The following is a 17,835-nucleotide window of genomic DNA, read 5'->3' on the forward strand; positions in this document are numbered from 1 at the left end:
AGGTGATCCACCGGCCTCAACCTCCCAAAGTGCTGGAATTACAGGTGTGAGTCACTGCTCCTGGCCAAGTGAGTGAAATATTAAGTTGAGTAGCAAGTTACTGAAAGAGTGAAGTGAGTGAACGCATGAGCAGGCACAGTCCCACTCGTAGGGCTTCAGTTTGCTCCAGCCTGGACTCCGGCAGGCTCCCCCAGCAAGACTCAGAGAAAGATCAGAAGGCTGAGTCCAGAGTGGTAGCTCAACATCTTTATTTTTCCTCTTTAGCCCGAGGGTAATCCTGACAAACAGCTTCAGCCAGGAGGAGGCAGAGAGGACTGGGCTGGGCAAAGGCTCCGCCAGGACCTGCCCTCCTCCTCCTCCGCCACCTTCTCCTCCTTCTCCTCCTCCTCCTCCTCCTCCTCCTCCCATGGGGTTGGGGATGGGATTAGGGCCATGATCCAAGTTTGGCATCCCTGGGGAGGAGGGAAGTGGGCCAGTCTGCAGCCTCTGCTGTCCCCCGCCTCTGACAACCACGTTCATGGGAACCAGCCGCCTCCACATGCTGGGCAGGAGGGACCCTAGGGAGCGGCCCCGACCCCTCCATGTGCATTCGCACAGGGACCTGGGCCAGCAGGGCCTGATCAGTGTCCAGACAGGCGGCTCTGGCCTGTGGCCCAGTTGGCAAACATAAAGCCTAGACTGACGGCCATGAAGAGGACTCCCAGGACTCCAAAGCACAGGGCCTGCGGGCCAGAGAGACAAGATGGGGCTGGTTGGGACTCCTCACCCAATTGCCTTCTGAGAATATTCCTCAAGTCTTCCACCTCCTTCAGAGAGTGCTTCATCCATTCCTGACCCTCCTCTGTGTGCCCTCTCCTTCCTTACAGCCAGCCCCTTTCTGCGAGTCCTCCTTCCACCTTCCCAGGACCCATAGAGAGTACGTTCCTCCATCCTCCTTCTTGAAGGTGCTTCCAGCTCTCTTCCCAATAGTGCTCCTTCCATCTGTCTGGAGAATGCTCCCTCTATGCCAGCCCCTGTTTGAGTGCTCCCTGTCTTCCTGGACCCTGCTGGTGCTCTGTCTCCTCTGCCCCTTCCTAAGACAATCACCTTCATTCTTCCAGACCATTCTTTCATATGCTCTCCCAGCCCCCTCCTATGCATGTCCCTTTCACCTCCAACCATCCTGGAGTGAGCACTCCCTCCTTGGAGTGCTCCCTCTCTCCCTAGCTCTGCCCTGGAATGCTTACCTGGATCTTGGGCCAGGATAAGAAAGGCTCCACCTCAGAGGGTACAATGCGGAGGTAGAAGATGCTGGGGAGGATGAAGATGAGGCTGGGGGCTGAGGTGGACCCTGGAGGACAAGAAGGAGGGACAGGAGTCAACCTGACTTGGGGACAAGGCCCACATTAGATGGGATATGGGACTGGGGTGAGGTTTACTGACCGATAACTCCAAAGATATCCTGGATGGTCGGCACACAGATGACAAGGACATTGACCAAAACAAGCAGGATCAGAGCTATGGCCACATGTCGCGGCCAGCTGAAGGCCTTGCCTGGGAAAAGCAGCTGCTGCAGGGCCCGGCGGATCTGTGGCCAGAGTAGGGTGGGACAGAAGTCAGGACCCTAGTGCTGCCCCCCTTCCACGTGATCATCTGTCTTTAGCTCCACCCTCTGTCTGAGATCCCTGATTTCCCCTCCCTCTGACTATCCATGGCTTCACCCTGCCTAACCCATCATCTGTGTCTCCATGTTCTGAATGGGCTTCCTGCCTCCATCCTCTGACAATCCACATCTCTTCCTTCTGTCTGAACACCCATCGGCACCCGCACCCACTGTCTGAAATCCTTGCCTCCTCCTCTAGCTGACCATCTTCGCCTCTCCTTCTGTCTGACCATCCACCGGTCCTTCCACCCTGTGTGACCTGCCTCTCTCCACCTGACCTCTACCTCCCTCCTCTGTCTAATTAGTTCCGCCTCCCCATCTCGGAGCCTTGACCCTCCTACATCCCATCACTTCAGCCTCCACCCTTTTTCTGTCCATCCTGGTTTCTACCCTCCAACTGACCCTTCCTGACTCCTTCTTCTTTCTAGCCATCCATCTGTGCCTCCTCCCTCTGACTGACTACCCTGTCCCCTGACCCTCTCTCTCCTGCTATCTATGTCCTTCCCACTTCTATTGATTTTTGCCATCTCTGTCCATCTGAAAATGCTGCCCTTTTCTATCTGTCCATCCTTGCCTCCTTCATCCATCCATCCACTCCTGTCTCCAGCCTCGACCCACACATCCATGCCTACACCCTATACCCATCCATCCATGTCCCTCTGAGCCATGGGCCCCACGCACCGGGAACAGCACGACTGGCACAGTGAGGGTCACCGCGAGCAGCACGGCCAGGCGCACACAGAGGATGAGAGGGTCCTTCTGGCTGTACATGTGCAGCATCTCTGCCTCCACGTTGCCTGGACCATGAGACAGGGGGTACGGGATGCAGGATGTGGAGACAGCACCAGGACCAATGCCCCAGAAACCCATACATACATGCACAGTGACAAAATCCACATAAGTGAGGCACACCTTCTGTTTGGAAACTGACAGGTCCGTGGTCACAGAAGGAAAGAGCTCAGAGGCTCCCGCCCCAGGCCTTCCCCCTCCCCCCAGCCCTAGCCGCAGCCCCACTCACTGTAGAAGGTGAGGTATCCAAAGGTCGCCGTGAGCCCATACATGCAGAACATGGCCCCAATGGACACGTTGGCCACGGCCTGCATCCTGAGCTTGGAGGGCCTGAGGTGTAGAGGTCGTGGAACTGTCATGCCCAGACCCTGGGACTTGCCCCAGGTCCCTCAAAGCCAGCCTCCGCCCTCCAGAGTCCCCTTCTCCCAGACTGACATTCAGCTGGCACACATGGGGACACCCGTCTCTGCCTCCCCTGTGACTAGCCAAAACCCCCTCTCTGACCATCCATATCTCCCCCCCATGTGACCATCTCCCTCTCCCCTGCATCTGACTGCCACTGCCTCTTCCATCTGACCATCCATGCTGTCCCTCTGTCTGATCATCCACACATCTCCCATCATATCATCCCTGCCTCCGCCTGTCTGTCCGTACCTCCCCATCCCCATACCACCAGCCATGCATATCACCCCCTCCATCTGATCATCTGATCTCTGCTTCCTGACTCTGTCCATCCACATTTGTGCTGGATATTAAAATAGGAGAATACTTAAGCCCCGATCAGCAAACCGTCACTAGCCTGAATCCCCCAAGACTTCCTGACCACCCCAAACCCCTCCCATGGCACAACCTAGCTTCCACCAAGTGACAGTCCCAGGACTGCTGTAGGGAGCGTCAGACATTCCGGTTACCGCCCCACTTGCTGGCCCATCATGCAGGCCCACTTGCCTGCCCACTCACCGGCAGAGCTCCGTATAGATGGGCAGCACCTCAGGGTGGCAGACAAAAGCAAAAGCCATAATGGGCACTGTGTAGGACATCTAGGGGAATGCCCGAGTACATGGGATTAGAGCCCACAGGGGTCCATCCCCTTCTTCCCATCCCCCTCCCGCCCTGTAATTGCCCTCCATATCAGACACACAGAAGCCCCCAGTGTTCAATATCCAGCTCCACTCTGAACAGGATGCACCGTGTGACAGAACCAGAGGGCCTGAGTGTGTTGCAATCTCCTACATGCCTGCACACACACCTGTGAGTCAACTGTGAACATCTGGGCCTCACAGCTGCTATTGAGCCCTTGGTTGTGGAGTCCCACGGGAGCTTCACTCTCCATTGCTGTTTCATTGCGGCCTATAGCACAGCCAAGCTGGAACTTCTTGTAGATGACCTGAGGATGGGGGCATCGGGGAAGCCAGGTCATGGGGGAGGCTATGTCCCAATGTCCCAAACTCTCTCCCCGCTTCTCTGTGACTCACCGAAACCAGGAAAAACAGCATGCAGGTCAGTGAGAGACCACTGGTGTACCCCAGGTAGCCTAAGAGGGGCAAAATACAGAGTCTCAGAAATCAGCCAGGCGTGGTGGCTCACACCTGTAATCCCAGCACTTTGGGAGGCCTAGGCGGGTGGATCACCTGAGGTCAGGAGTTCGAGACCAGCCTGGCCAACATGGCAAAGCCCCATCTCTACTAAAAATACAAAAATTAGCCAGGTGTGGTGGCACGCACCTGTAGTCCCAGCTACTCGGGAGGCTGAGGCAGGAGAATCGCTTGAACCCGGGAGGCAGAGGTTGCAGTGAGCCGAGACCACGCCATTGCACCACTCCAGCCTGGGTGACAGAGCGAGACTCAGTCTCAAAAAAAAAAAAAAATCAATGGAACCCCGTACAGTGAACTCCAAACACCCAGTCTGGCCTTCAAGGTCTGCCCACCCCAGTTGCCTTTGCATAAGCTTCTACTTCCACCCAGAAAAACCTCCCCTCCATAGCAAACTCCTGCTAATCTGTTCAAGCCCACATCAAATAAGCTCTCCTGGTGTTCTGCAGCCCTTGAAAATGAATAGGGGTTTTCTCAGTCTGGCTTCTTCTGTCTAACCCTACTACCCAATGGCCAACCCAGGGAGCCTCTTACCCAAGTGTTTCATGAGGGCCAGGGGCAGGATGATTAACACACTGACGATGATGATGAGGAGGTTTCCCTTCAAGAACCAGTCCCTAGAGAGACAGGAAGACACAGTGCCTAGCCGCCAGTCAAAGGAAACTGTCAGGCCGACACTCACAGAAGACAGTTGAACAGGCAGCTTTCTGCCCTAAGTCAGGAGAGTTAAGCTGACAGCCTCAGCTATGAGAAGTCATTCAGGTGGTTACAGTGACAAACGGCACAACAGGGTTGACAAAAATAGTCAGGCTGATTATGAGATTGTCAGATACTGTTGGTGGGACACAGCTAACACATACACAGCTGAACAAAACTTGCCATCAGATTTCGCAAGTGGATGCACAACCAGATGGTCAAACACCCCAAATCAGTCAGACTCAATGTAAAAATCAGTCCAGGCCAGGTGCAGTGGCTCATGCCTGTAATCCCAGCACTTTGGGAGGCTGAGGCAGATGGAACACCTGAGGTCAGGAGTTCGAGACCAGCCTGGCCAACATGGTGAAACCCTGTCTCTACTAAAAATACAAAAAAAATTAGCCGGGTATGGTGAGGAGCACGTGTAGTCCCAGCTACTCAGGAAGTTGAGGCAGGAGAATGGCGTGAACCTGGGAGGCGGAGCTTGCAGTGAGCTGAGATCGTGACACTGCACTCCAGCCTGATGACAGAGTGAGACTCCATCTCAAAATAAATAAATAAATAGCCGGGTATGGTGGCACATGCCTGTAATCCCAACTACTCAAGAGGCTGAAGCAGGAGATTCACTTGAACCCAGAAGGCAGAAGTTGCAGTGAGCCAAGGTTGCGACATTGCACTCCAGCCTGGGTGACAGATCAAGACCCTGAAGAAAAAAAAAAAAAAAAAAGAAGCAAAGAAAGAAAGAAAAGAAAGAAGGAAGGAAGGAAGGAAGAAGGAAGGAAGGAAGGAAGGAAGGGAGGGAGGGAGGGAGGGAGGGAGGGAGGGAGGGAGGGGAGGGGAGGGAGAGAGAGAGAGAGAGAGAAAGAAAAAGAAAGAAAGAAAGAAAAAGAAAGAAAGAAAGAAAGAAAGAAAGAAAGAAAGAAAGAAAGAAAGAAAGGAAGGAAGGAAGGAAGGAAGGAAGGAAGGAAGGAAGGAAAGAAAGAAAGAAAGAAAGAAAGAAAGAAAGAAAGAAAGAAAGAAAGAAAGAAAGAAAGAAAGAAAAGAAAAGAAAGAAAGAGGAAAGGAGGGAGGGAGGGAAGGAAGAAAGGAAAGAAAGAAAGAGAAAATCAGTCCAACACAAGGTGCCAGACACAAAGAGAGTGAGTCACGATCGTGGTATGTCTGACAGGTCTGATGATCCATCAACAGTCTGATGATCCAGTAGACAAGCCATGATGCAGAGTCCATCAAAAAGTCAGAAACACACATGCATGCTTGTTTGAACAGCTCAAGGTTTGTTGGATGCCTAAAAGTATGCCTGTGGACTGACTTGGCCGCACAGTCAAAGAAAGACTGAAATAGAAACGAAATCATCCAGCTGGCCACACTGTTGGAACCAAGCTCTGAGAAAAGGTGGGATCTGTACAGATATTGGAGGAAGGTGACCAGGCAAGACAGTCAGTTAAGACAGAATCAGCTGAACAACTGCTCATGCATTCAAAACAACTTGATTGAATGCCTGTGTTCTAGACATTCACATGGTCTCTTTCTATCTCATACACAGTTACACAGAAATAAACCAATGGGAGCTAACTATAATAATGAGACATCTCTGGTCACACAGTCAGCTATCTAGTATTCTCAGAATCAAACCAAAAATCTAAAATGATACACACAGAGAGTAAAAATCAAGCACTCGGTTAAAATTGTCAGACTGGCCATGTGTGGTGGCTCACGCCAGTAATCCCAGCACTTTGGGAGACCAAGGCGAGCGGATCACCTGAGGTCAGGAGTTCAAGACCAGCCTGGCCAACATGGTGAAACCCCATCTCTACTAAAAATACAAAAATTAGCCGGGCATGGGGGATGAGGCAGAAGGATCACTTGAACCTGGGAGACGGAGGTTGCAGTGAGCCGAGATGGCACCACTGCACTCCAGCCTGGGCAACAGAGTAAGACTTTGTCTCAAAAAATAAAATTTAAAAATTAGCCAAGCATGGTGGTGCATGCCTGTAATCCCACTTACTCAGGAGGCTGAGGAAGGAGAATCGCTTGAACCTGGGAGGCAGAGGTTATGGTGAGCTGAGATCATGCCACTGCACTCCAGCCTGAGCGACAGAGTGAGACTCCATCCAAAAAAAAAAAAAAAAAAAAAGTCATACAGACCAGAGTCAGACTGACAAAACCAGAGACATCTACACACCATGCAAAGCCCATGGGACCAGAGGCAGAGTTAGCCACTGGACACACAGAGCTGTTCATGAAACACACAGAGGCAGCTCCACATGTGCAGCTGGAGCACAAGCACTGCAACACCCTGTACATACACACTAGCCCTGCTGGAGTCCCATCGTGCACATGCCCCCCACACATACCGAGCCATCACAGCGGATCCAGACTCACACACAGGCAGCCAGATGCATAATCAGAACAGTCCAGCATATATGGTTGCAACCATAATACAGAGGACACATAGTCACAGTCAGGGATCACACACACACACACACACACACACACACACACACACCCCAGAGAGAATTTACCAGAACAGCCACCAAATCAAACACAGAGATGGAGTTGGCTCGACACATACAGTCAGAGTGAGTCATACATAGTTGGTACCACAGCGTACTACATGCACACAGACACACTGCTGGAGTCAGCGATCGTACGCTTACAGCTAGACAGATTCAGCCAGATGAACCTAGAATCAAGCTCAAACAATCAGCTGGACAGGGGAAGTCACAGTGATCGAAGGTCAGACACATATGGTTGGAATCACAGTATACGGGACACAGCTGTAGTCAATCACAAAGCCAGCCCAAGAGAGAATCAGCCAGGCCGGCAGACAGAGTCAAACCCACAGGCAGAGTCTGAGTCCATTGGCTATGTACATTCACACACACATGGTCAGCAGCAGAGTAAACCGGACGTAAAGAGTCAGCCTCCAGCCAGAAGCAGCCAGAATAAGTCACAAAATCAGCAAACGGTCGACTGGGCTCCTGTGGTCAAAGCAACAGTCACGCAGAGGAATCATGCTGACCCAAGTGACCTGCCCAGCAGTCTCAAACTGGAACACCTGGAAGTCAGCTGCACAAACAGCGCTGAAGATACCGACCGGGCCTCGCAGGCAGAGTCAAGGAGCTGCTGGCCAGCCAAGGGGTGTTGCTCACTCACCCCTCGGGGTCCATGTACAGGAAGGTGCCGATAACCAGGGGGAGCTCAGATTTGATGATGAACAGGTAACTGGACATGGCTGGTGCGGGTGGGGGAGGTGTAAGCAGAAAGATTCTCTTCATGCCCCCACCCTGTCTTCCCCAGCCCAGCCTGGGGAAGCCCACCTCACTCCGCCCTCTCCCCCCAAGCTGACCCCCACCTCCCAGAGTCCTCACCCCCAACATTGTGCAGACAGATGACTGCGGCCACCACTACCTTCCCCGCAGGCCCGAATGCCCTCTGTCCCAGCTGCTCATAGGCTCGGATGCCTAGCGGGGGAAGGCAGGAACAGGGTTGAAGGTCCAAGAGGCCAGGCCAGGGGTGCAGGCCAGAGGGCCCGGGAGCTGGGAAGTTGGAGCTTGGGGGAACAGGCTTTGACTGACGGAGGCTGAAGGTGGGGGTTAAGCAGTTGGGGTTGAGTTTGGGGGCAGAGTCTGGGAGGTGGGATCTGAGGCCAGGGAAAAGGATGAGGGCTGGAGGTGAGAGTAGGGGTCTTGGAGCTAGACTATAGACTGAGACCATGGTGGGAGCTGGGGAACTGGGGACTGAGGGGTGGGGGTTAGAGGTAGAGTGTAGTGGTCTGGAGGTGGATTCTGGGGTGCTGGGTCCGGGATCTGGGGTCTGCATTCAGGGAGTTGGGTCTGAGGTTTGGGGTTCAAGGTCTATGCTGAGCTCTGGATGTGGGTCCAGAGTCTGGGGTCCAAAGGGGTGGAGTGGGGACTGGGATCCAGGCTCTGGGTCTCACCTACAATACCAGCACAGGTCAGCAGGAGGTGGATGGAGTAGGACGACAGAAGCGCAATGCACAGCAACAGGGCCCTGCGGCAGGTGGCACAGCTCAGACCTGGTCCCGGGCCTCCCACCTGCCCTGCAACACCCCTGGCCCCGAAGGCCACCTATGGACTCACAGGAAGAAGATGACTCCTGTGTGGGCCATGGCATAGGCCAGCCCCAGGATGCCGCTGCCCATGATGGCATTGCTGAGGTTGAACACTGACATTCCAAATGATGTCTTCCCCTCGAACTGCATGCAAGGAGCAAAGCCCGGGCACACATTGGGAGGGGGCACCGGGTAAGGAGACTAATGCCAGGGCCAGGGAAAGACTGAAGAAGAAGCAAGCGGGGTGGAGAGAAGCCAAGGAGAGACCATCGGAGGAGGGAAGAGGCTAGCAGGGAAGAAGAGTTGAAGACGGAAGAAGCTGCGAAGGGGAGAGCTAGGAAGGGGGAAACTAGAAGGACAAATTTTGGAGGGAGCAGCTGGAAGTGGAGAGGACCAGGGGAGGGTGAAGCAGCCACCAGAGGTAAAACAGCTGGGGAGGGGAGACACTGCGGGTGGGGATCGGCTGAGGATGGGGAGTGCTGGAGGAGGAAGAACAGCTGGAGGAGAAAGGCAGGTCGGGAGGGGAGCAGATAGGGAGGGCAGCCACTGGGCCCAAGCGTGGGTGGGGAGAAGCAAAGCCAGGGAGAGAGCTGGAAAGGGCATATCTGGGGAAGAGGAGTATCTGGAGAGGGGAGCGACCGAGGAGTGCGTAGCTGTGGTGGGGAGATAGCTGGGCAGGGGAACAGCAGGGAGGAGGAGGAGTGGGGAAGAGGGAGCAGTGCGGGAGGAGATTAGCTGGGGAATGTGCCACCGGGACAGATCCTGTGGGGCCACTCACATCCATGAACTGGACCGGCTTGCTCCCAGGAGCAGGACCACGACTGGGCAGGAAGCCCTCACGTTCCTGCCTGTAGCTGGATAGGGCAGGGAAATAGGGGCCAATAAGAGGGTAACCCTGACCCCCGATCCCCGAGCCCACCTCCTTGGACCCCTGACTCACTCCACAGCATCCGAAGGGAGGGCTCCATTCATCTTTGCATCCTGCAGTTCCATCCTGTGGGCAGAGAAATGGGGTGGGGGGATCAGAGACAGAACGAGGGTGCTTCAAAGTGAGGGGAGCTAAGGAAGGGGGAGGGGAGTCCCATAGAGACCGACAGAAAGACGGAGAAAGAGATGAGACAGGGGAGCAGGAACAGACAGGGACAGAAATGGAGGCAGGCTGACAGAGAAAGAGATGAGAGAGAGAGAAGAAAAAGAATCAGAGGAGAGAAGCCAACAGTTAGTTAGTTACTCAGAGAGACACAGAGAAAGAGCCAGTGAGAGAGAAATAGTTGGGGAGAGAGAGAGAGAAAGCAACAGAGACAGCCGGACCCCAGCGCAGATGAGCCGACCACGTGGAGAAGGGATAGCCTCTCCTCCCAGACCCCAGACTCACGCTGTCTCTCTTGCCATCTGTGTCTTTCATTCCCCGGTCCCCCGCACCCCCCCCCTCCCTCCACCCTCACTGCGTGGCCAGGCGGCTCACTCCTTGCAGGGACACGTGTCGGCCTGGCTGCCCCACCCCTCCTAATGCCCTCACCCCCCTCCTTCCCGCCTGGGCCCCCAAGCCCGAGCCCAGAGCTGATGCAACCTGTTGAGTGAGCTGAGGGTGGGGGACAGACTCGGAGACCCCTGCCCCAGACGCTGCAGACTCTGAATATCTTCACTAGAAGCCAAAGACAAGTCCCCGAACCGAGCCCCTTCCCAGGGACAGAAATGACCCAGGGACTCCCATTTAACCCTGATTCTAGGGCCTAGAGGTATTTTCCAGAACCCCTAGCAAGTCTTAAACACTCGTCTTCTGACAGAAGTCAATTTGGAGACACTTCCAGACTTGAGAAACTTCCTGGGTGTGGGGTGTGGGGTGTCTCAGGAACCTGGCCCGAGCCCTCATTTCCCCTCCGGAGGAAAAGCAGTCTCTGAGACCATTAAAGACCCCCTCCTGTGGCCTAATGAGTTTCCTGGGGTGGGGGTGTCTCTGCAATTCCCACCCGAGCCTGGAGTCCCTGTCTTGTGGGTAGAGCGTCTCTGAAGAAACCCCAGCCCCCTCCCGCGCTTACTCCTTGGGAAGGAGGTATCTCAGAAATCCCCATTCAAGGTCCCCATTAGAGCTCAAACTGGCTCAGGAAATCCTTTTCCCAAGTCCTGAATCCTGTTCCTGGGACACGGAGGGGTCTCAAGGAGTCCCATCCCCCGCCACCAGCGCCCTCCGGAGCCTCCCACCCACACCTGAATTCACTTCCTGGGATCAAGGTACCAAAAGGACCCCCCCACAGTCACGCCATTCCATTCTCCACTAGTGCTAAAATGTCTCCAAGGAACCCCAAGCCCCTTCCCAGGACCCCTACTCATATCTCAGGCCCCCAGGAACACCATCCCCGCAGCCCACGCTTCCTCCTCACCTACCTGCTCCTCTCAGCTCCTGAAGTGGCCGCAACTCAGACTCCTGCTCTGGGCGGTACTTTTTTTTTTTTTCTGAGAAGAAATGTTAATTTTAATTTCGTTTCCCTCCTTCTGGCCCTGGGCGGGGGAAGAGGTGGAGAAGGGGCGCCCCCTATCTGGACCCACTTGGAGGGAGACAGAGGTTTGTTTGTGTGTTGGTGGGGGCGGGGAATGGCCTGAAAGATTGCGGGTGTAGACCCACAGCTAGAGAGAGTGACAGGCAGACAGAGGGGATGGACTCACAGAGCAGACGGACAGCAAGATGGGATGGATGGCAGAAAAAGGTGCAGAGAGGAGACAGAGAGTAGGAGAAACGAAGTTACAAAGAAAGCAGCCATGAGAAACAGCACAGGAACAGACAGACCACAGAAGGAACAGAAAGACAGATGGGTGGGAGGAGGGGATGCTAGGGGATCTTGGTAGACAGGCAGAGACAGAGAGAAAGGGACGCACAGGCACACTCAGAAACAGACAGGTGGGTAGGGATAGGCTCGTGGAAACACCTGCAGAAAGGCAACAGGCAGTCGGGCTCAGTCATAGACAGGAGACACAGACTGGCAAAGAGGTGGGGGACAGAGCCAGACAGCTCCCCAAACAGAGGGTAGGACCAGACACACCAGCTCAGAGAGACAAAGGGACAGAGGGAGTGGTTGAGGCAGAGAAGAAAATAGGCAGAGAGAGGCAGATTCAGGCAGAGAGGCCTGGAGACAGCAGCAGAACAGGTGCAGGGATAGTAGCCAGGCTATTCCAGGCAGACCTCAGGCAGACAGCCTAGTCACGAGAGGACCCTAGATCTTGGAGGCCCCCAGAGGGAGGCAGGGAGGGCATTTGTGGCTGGGTGGGGAATGTGGACTGTGAACTCACACTGCCTGCAAACTGGGCGGGCACTGTAGTCCTGGACCCCACCCCAAGCGTGGGGTGGGGCTTGTCCAAGCCCTGAGAAGTCCCACTATCTGTCTGTCCGTCTGTCTTCTATGGGAGTCCGTCTGTTCATTCCCCTCCAGGCATATGACAGGCATGCCTGTCCCAGGCAAGGCACATGTCTGCTACAGGATGTCAGGCAGGGTGGACTTGGGGTCTGGGCCCACCTCGACTGGGCTGCTTGAAGCCCAGGTGGACAAGAGGCCTCTGTCTGGGCCCCTTGCCCACCTGCCCACCCCCGACAGGGAACACAGAATTCCCGGAAAGGCCAGGAGCTGGCTGGGGCTTCAAAGCTGGCCTAGATGCCCTCACCCCACCCGCAGTTGGAGGAGGACAAGGGATGGGGCGTTTACTTCCCCACAGCAGGAGAGAGACTCCTGTGCACTCAGGGATCGCAGCTACACAACAGGCCCCATCACAGCCCCATCAAGGGGCTCAGATACAGGGGCCAACTCACCATCACTCACAGAAGTGCACAAAGACTCACAGCCACACAAGAGAATAAAGACTGACAGACATGAACACATACAGACTCACCACTTCACATTAAGAGCACAGGCTCATGGGACAGTCACACACGTGGCCACACGGAGTGACGACAGTCTTACAACTATCAATACCCACAGGCTCAGAGCCGCTCACAGAGAGCACAGACTAACACAAATTGGCTTATGCCAATTTCCAGACACTCTAGACTCCTGAACATCATTGCCGCTGGACCCACAGCCATGCCAAAGACAATCAACAGGTAAATCACACACACAGATTCACAGCCGCACACAGAGCACACAGACGATTACACACAGCTGATGACATCGTTCATGGGTCCTGGGTCTTTCCCACACACACGATCCAGTTTCAGATGGCCCTGGATCTGAACCTGAATCCAGGTTCAGATGACCCTGGAGACAAACTTCCAGGTCCAAGCCCTAAAATCATATCTCTGTGTATGTGAACTTGAATGTGCACTTATGACCACATGTAACCACATACAGCTCCAGTCACAGACAGAAGCACTCATAGGCTGACATGAATTTTGTACAAACAGAAAAGCTGTAGTCTCTTTCTCTCTCTCTCTCTCTCTCTCTCTCTCTCTCTCACACACACACACACACACACACACACACACACACACACAACAGCATTTCAGCAAATGGCTGCACACAGCCGTGTACACACACAGCTAGTCACAAATCAAGTCAGAAAAGAAACATACAGGGAAAGCATATACCAGCACACCAACACAAAGCACAGGAATGCAGAGTACGCTTACTATCGTTGCAAAGAAAAAATCCAGAAACTACATGGAAAGCTACACAAGGAAGAAACAGGAGAACCAGATAGTACTCATACCACCGCACCAGAAGAAACACCCCGAGGGCACACATACCTGCAGCCACTCATTAAGGAGAGACACAAATACAGCAGCAGACACACAAAGAAAGACACGTGCGCACAGATACACACATAGGAGGGACAAGTACTCTGATGACACACTCGTCACCCATGACTATTACAAAGGAGACAAACACCCAAGCAACACACGCACACAACAACATATAGATAAACTGTGCGGACAGACAGTACCAATGCACACGGTTGCCAAAAAAAAAAAAAAAAAAAGCATGAGTTGGGCCGGGCGCAGTGGCTCATGACTGTAATCCCAGCACTTTGGGAGGCCAAGGCAGGTGAATCACGAGGTCAGGAATTCGAGATCAGCCTGGCCAACGTGGCGAAACACCGTCTCTACTAAAAATACAAAAAGAAATTAGCTGGGCGTGGTGGCGGGCGCCTGTAATCCCAGCTACTCGGGAGGCTGAGGCAAGAGAATTGCTTGAACCTGGAAGTCGGAGGTTGCAGTGAGCTGAGATCTCGCCACTGCACTCCGGCCCAGGTGACAGAGTGAGACTCCATCTCAAAAAAAAAAAAAAAAAAAAAGCACAAGTTGGGCAGGCGACTGTAGACAGAACACAGCACCAGACAAGTTACATAGGAAGACGCAGGCACAGCTCACATATATGTGGCTGTGGCTGAGAACAGGCAGGTGAGATACACTTAGCATATTCACACACACGCGTGCACACACACATACACACACTTCTGCCCAGCCTCCTCCAGCCTCCGTCTCCTTTCCTATCTACTCTGATTTCTCTCTCCCCTCATACCCCTCCCCCACCCAGAGCCATTACACATCTGTGCTACCGGCTGGCCAGGGAAAGAGACACCTGTCACCAGAGGCTGTGACCCAGGTGGCTAAAGGTGGGGGGCGGGGATGCAGGTATCCATATTTCAAGTCTGAAGTGTCCCGGATTTAAAAAATAAAAGACAACCCCCCTCCCCTCTGCATCCATTTGCCACCTCCCTGCCACAGCCTCCTGCTCTGATTGCTCCCCTTCCCTCCCAGGGCCTGCCCCCACTGGCCTTCCAACATGGACCAACACAGGGCTACCAGGCACACAGCAGGTGCTCAACAAAGGCCACTTATCTAATGTCGTATTAGTATCATTACTTTTATTTCTGCCAAAGGAACTCTTCTAGGGGAGAGATGAGCCTCCAGCCAGCTCTAAGAACCCCACAGCTCCCGTAAGTTTCAGGGCACTGCAGATAGCAGGTGCTCAACATAAGCCGGTATGGCAGTGGGAAAACAAAGGGAAAGTGTGATCTGGCTGCGTAGAGGAACCTGCTTTAGAAGGAACAGATGTCTTTAAGCAGGACCCAGGCCTTGAGGCTGTGCCAGGGATAAGAAAACTTTATTAGTTCATCAAAGTAGGGCTCCTTCTCAGGGTCATTTTAAGGTTTGTGTTGGTTCAGTAAAGCAGACCCTTGTGTGACACATGGGAGTCCCGTGAAATCTGTTAAAAGTCACTTTGGGTTATCGTCAGTTCTAAGGAGACCTTTGATTAAAACAGCTCACTGCCCGGTAGCATCCAGGGGAGGGAGGGACACGGTGAAGCAGTTAACAGCAAAAGCTTTCTCAGCTCTGCCACTTATTAGCTGTGTGGCTAAACAAGCAAATTCCTAAACCTCACTGAGTCTCAGCTTCCTCAAGGGCCTAATAATGCCTAACTCATTGGGCTATTGAGACAATTAATTAACACAGGCAAAGCACTTAAGACAATGCTTTACACATAGTAATTGCTCAATACATATTTGTGGGAGGAATTAATGATTTCTTCTCTGTGAAAGCAAAGTCCCACTTGCTCGGCTGCATATGGGATTCCGATCTGTCCTTTCATGCAGGCTCCCCACGGAGTAACTCTTTCCAGTCACTTCCTTTCCTCAAAGCAGCCCCATGGGCAGCAAAGTCCTAGTCCCCTGCCCCTGGGCCACCCCCCTTGTTCCCTTACACTGCTAAGATGCCCCCTCCGGGAAAGAGCTGGCCTGGCAGCTCCCCCTTCCTTGACCCCTCCAGGAGGCCAAGGGAAGGACACCTTTACACTCAGTGGGGTGCCGGGTGGGAGCTGCAGGCCGACACCCTACTTCGGGAAGAGCCTGGAGAGTTCAGAGCCTGGCTCCTGTCCCCCAAACCCCCGGCCCTGCTGGAGGAAGCAAGTTTCTTTGCTAAAAGTTAAACATCCTCTTCGTAAGCGCAAGAAAACAGGACGTGGGAAGCGTCCCACAGGGTGAACATGGGCCCCCAATGCCTGGCACCCCCTCCTCTCTTGTGGAGCGGAGGCCTGGTGGCTCGAACCCTTCCTTTCTCACACTCGCTCACCTCTGCAGGGGAGTCATGTTCCCACAGTCTCACAATGCCCTTGAGTTCTGCTGACAAAGCTCTGGCTTCTTCCCTGGTTGTCAGAGTCTCTATGCCTCCATCCAGGGTTCCACAGAAATGCAGGACACACCACTGGGGAAAAAATGAAGGAATGAAGCAACAAAAGGATGAATTCAAACAACATTTATTGAACATCAACTGTGCGCCACCCCGTTCCAGGCACTGGGAGGCAGCAGTGAACATGACAGAACAGGAATCCCTGCCTGGTGAAGTTCGTGTGCTAAGGAATCAATCATTCCGTTCTTTTTTTTTTTTTTTTTTTTCTTGAGACAGGGTCTCTCACTCTGTTGCCCAGGCTGGAGTGCAGTGGCACAATCAGCTCACTGTAACCTCAAATTCCTGTGCTCAAGCGATCCTCCTGCCTCAGCCTCTCGAGTAACTGGGACTATGGATGAACACCACCATGCCCAGCTAATTTTTAAATTATTTCTTGTAGAGATGAGGTCTCACTATGTTGCCCAGGCTGGTCATGAACGCCTGGCCTCAAGCAATCCTCCCACCTTGGCCTCCTAAAGTGCTAGGAGTACAGGCGTGAGTCACAGCATCCAGCCTTTTTTTTTTTTTTTTTTTTTTTTTTTGAGACAGGGTCTTACTCTGTCGCCCAAGCTGGAGTGGGGTTCAAGCGATCCTCCCACCTTGGCCTCCTGTGTAGCTGGGACTAGAGGTACACGTCACCACGCCTAGCTAATTTTTGTATTTTTAGTAGCATGGTTGCACTATGTTGGCCAGGCTGGTCTCCAACTCCTGACCTCAAGTGATCCACCCGCCTCGCCCTCCCAAAGTTCTGGGATTACAGGCATGAGCCACTGCGTCCAGCCCTTTTATTTTTTAAAGAGACATGGGTTCTTGCTATGTTGCCCAGACTAGATTCAAACCCCCGGGGCTCCAGGGATCCTCCCACCTCAGCCTCTGGAGTAGCTGGGACTAAAGGCGCATGCTGCTGCCCCTGGCTAATACTCATATGCATGTTGTCAGGATTAAAATGAACGAACAAAGGGAAGGACATGTTGGAGCCAACTTGTACAGGTTGGGAGGAACTGTTCAATTTTCAAGAATTTTGCAAACTGGTTGTTAAACAGCTGGTTTAGCCGGGCACAGTGGCTCACGCCTGTAATCCCAGCACTTTGGGAGGCCGAGGCAGGTGGATCACCTGAGGTCGGGAGTTCAAGACCAGCCTGACCAACATGGAGAAACCCCATCTCTACTAAAAATGCAAAATTAGCCGGGGTGGTGGCACATGTCTGTAATCCCAGCTACTAGGGAGGCTGAGGCAGGAGAATCGCTTGAACCCGGGAGGCGGAGGTTGCGGTGAGCCAAGATTGCGCCATTGCACTCCAGCCTGGGCAAAAAGAGCGAAACTCTGTCTCAAAATAAAATAAAATAAAATAATAAACAGCTGGTTTAGCAACTGGTTTTGTTTGTTTGTTGAGACAGGGTCTCACTCTGTCACCCACACTGGAGTGCAGTGGCACAATCAAGGCTCACTGCAGCCTTGACCTCCCAGGCCCATGCAATCCTCCCACCTCAGCCTCCCGAGTAACTGGAACTACTCGCGCGCACCACCACCCCTGGCTATTTTTATTTTTTGTAGAGACGAGGATGTCATCATATTGCCCAGGCTGGTCTTGAACTCCTGGACTCGAGCGACCTTTCCACCTCAGCCTCCTAAAGCTAAACAGCCATGGTTAAAAATGAAATTATATAAACGTACTCAAAACTGGTAACTTCCTAATTTTACCACATTCCACTATTCTATATGCTCTTGAGGTCATTTACCCCCATTTTATCTGTATGGTAAAAATAATACATGATAGTGCGCTACTGCACCTCTTTTGAACTCCCTGTTCAGTGACCACAGGTCGGTACCTTGAAATCTAACAAGAAGATTGTACCTAAGCCATGGAAATTGGCAAATGCTAGCAAC

General features: G+C 53.2%; 1 protein-coding gene across 7 annotated transcripts; it reads right to left on the reverse strand.

The window, feature by feature from the left end:
- Positions 1 to 231: 231 nt before the first annotated feature.
- Positions 232 to 12,307, reverse strand: SLC38A5 (solute carrier family 38 member 5). 7 transcript variants are annotated; one of them, XM_077988688.1, is made up of 17 exons: positions 12,080 to 12,307; positions 11,180 to 11,248; positions 9,735 to 9,788; positions 9,573 to 9,648; positions 8,823 to 8,938; positions 8,660 to 8,733; positions 8,091 to 8,183; positions 7,876 to 7,954; positions 4,558 to 4,640; positions 3,907 to 3,965; positions 3,681 to 3,818; positions 3,392 to 3,471; positions 2,661 to 2,761; positions 2,324 to 2,439; positions 1,423 to 1,567; positions 1,227 to 1,330; positions 232 to 722 (listed from the first exon to the last, which is right to left on the reverse strand). In XM_077988688.1, exons 3-17 carry the CDS (start codon positions 9,785 to 9,787, stop codon positions 621 to 623), a joined length of 1,419 nt encoding a protein of 472 aa, XP_077844814.1. In that variant the 5' UTR covers position 9,788; positions 11,180 to 11,248; positions 12,080 to 12,307; the 3' UTR covers positions 232 to 620. The 7 variants fall into 7 exon arrangements, with proteins under 7 accessions (XP_077844814.1, XP_028697733.1, XP_077844815.1 ...); XM_028841900.2 differs by having other exon boundaries at positions 11,973 to 12,087; XM_077988689.1 differs by lacking the exon at positions 12,080 to 12,307 and adding an exon at positions 11,719 to 11,983.
- Between the last annotated feature and the right edge of the window lie 5,528 nt (positions 12,308 to 17,835).

The sequence above is a fragment of the Macaca mulatta genome, chromosome X (assembly GCF_049350105.2).
Source record: "Macaca mulatta isolate MMU2019108-1 chromosome X, T2T-MMU8v2.0, whole genome shotgun sequence".
NCBI lineage: Eukaryota > Metazoa > Chordata > Mammalia > Primates > Cercopithecidae > Macaca > Macaca mulatta.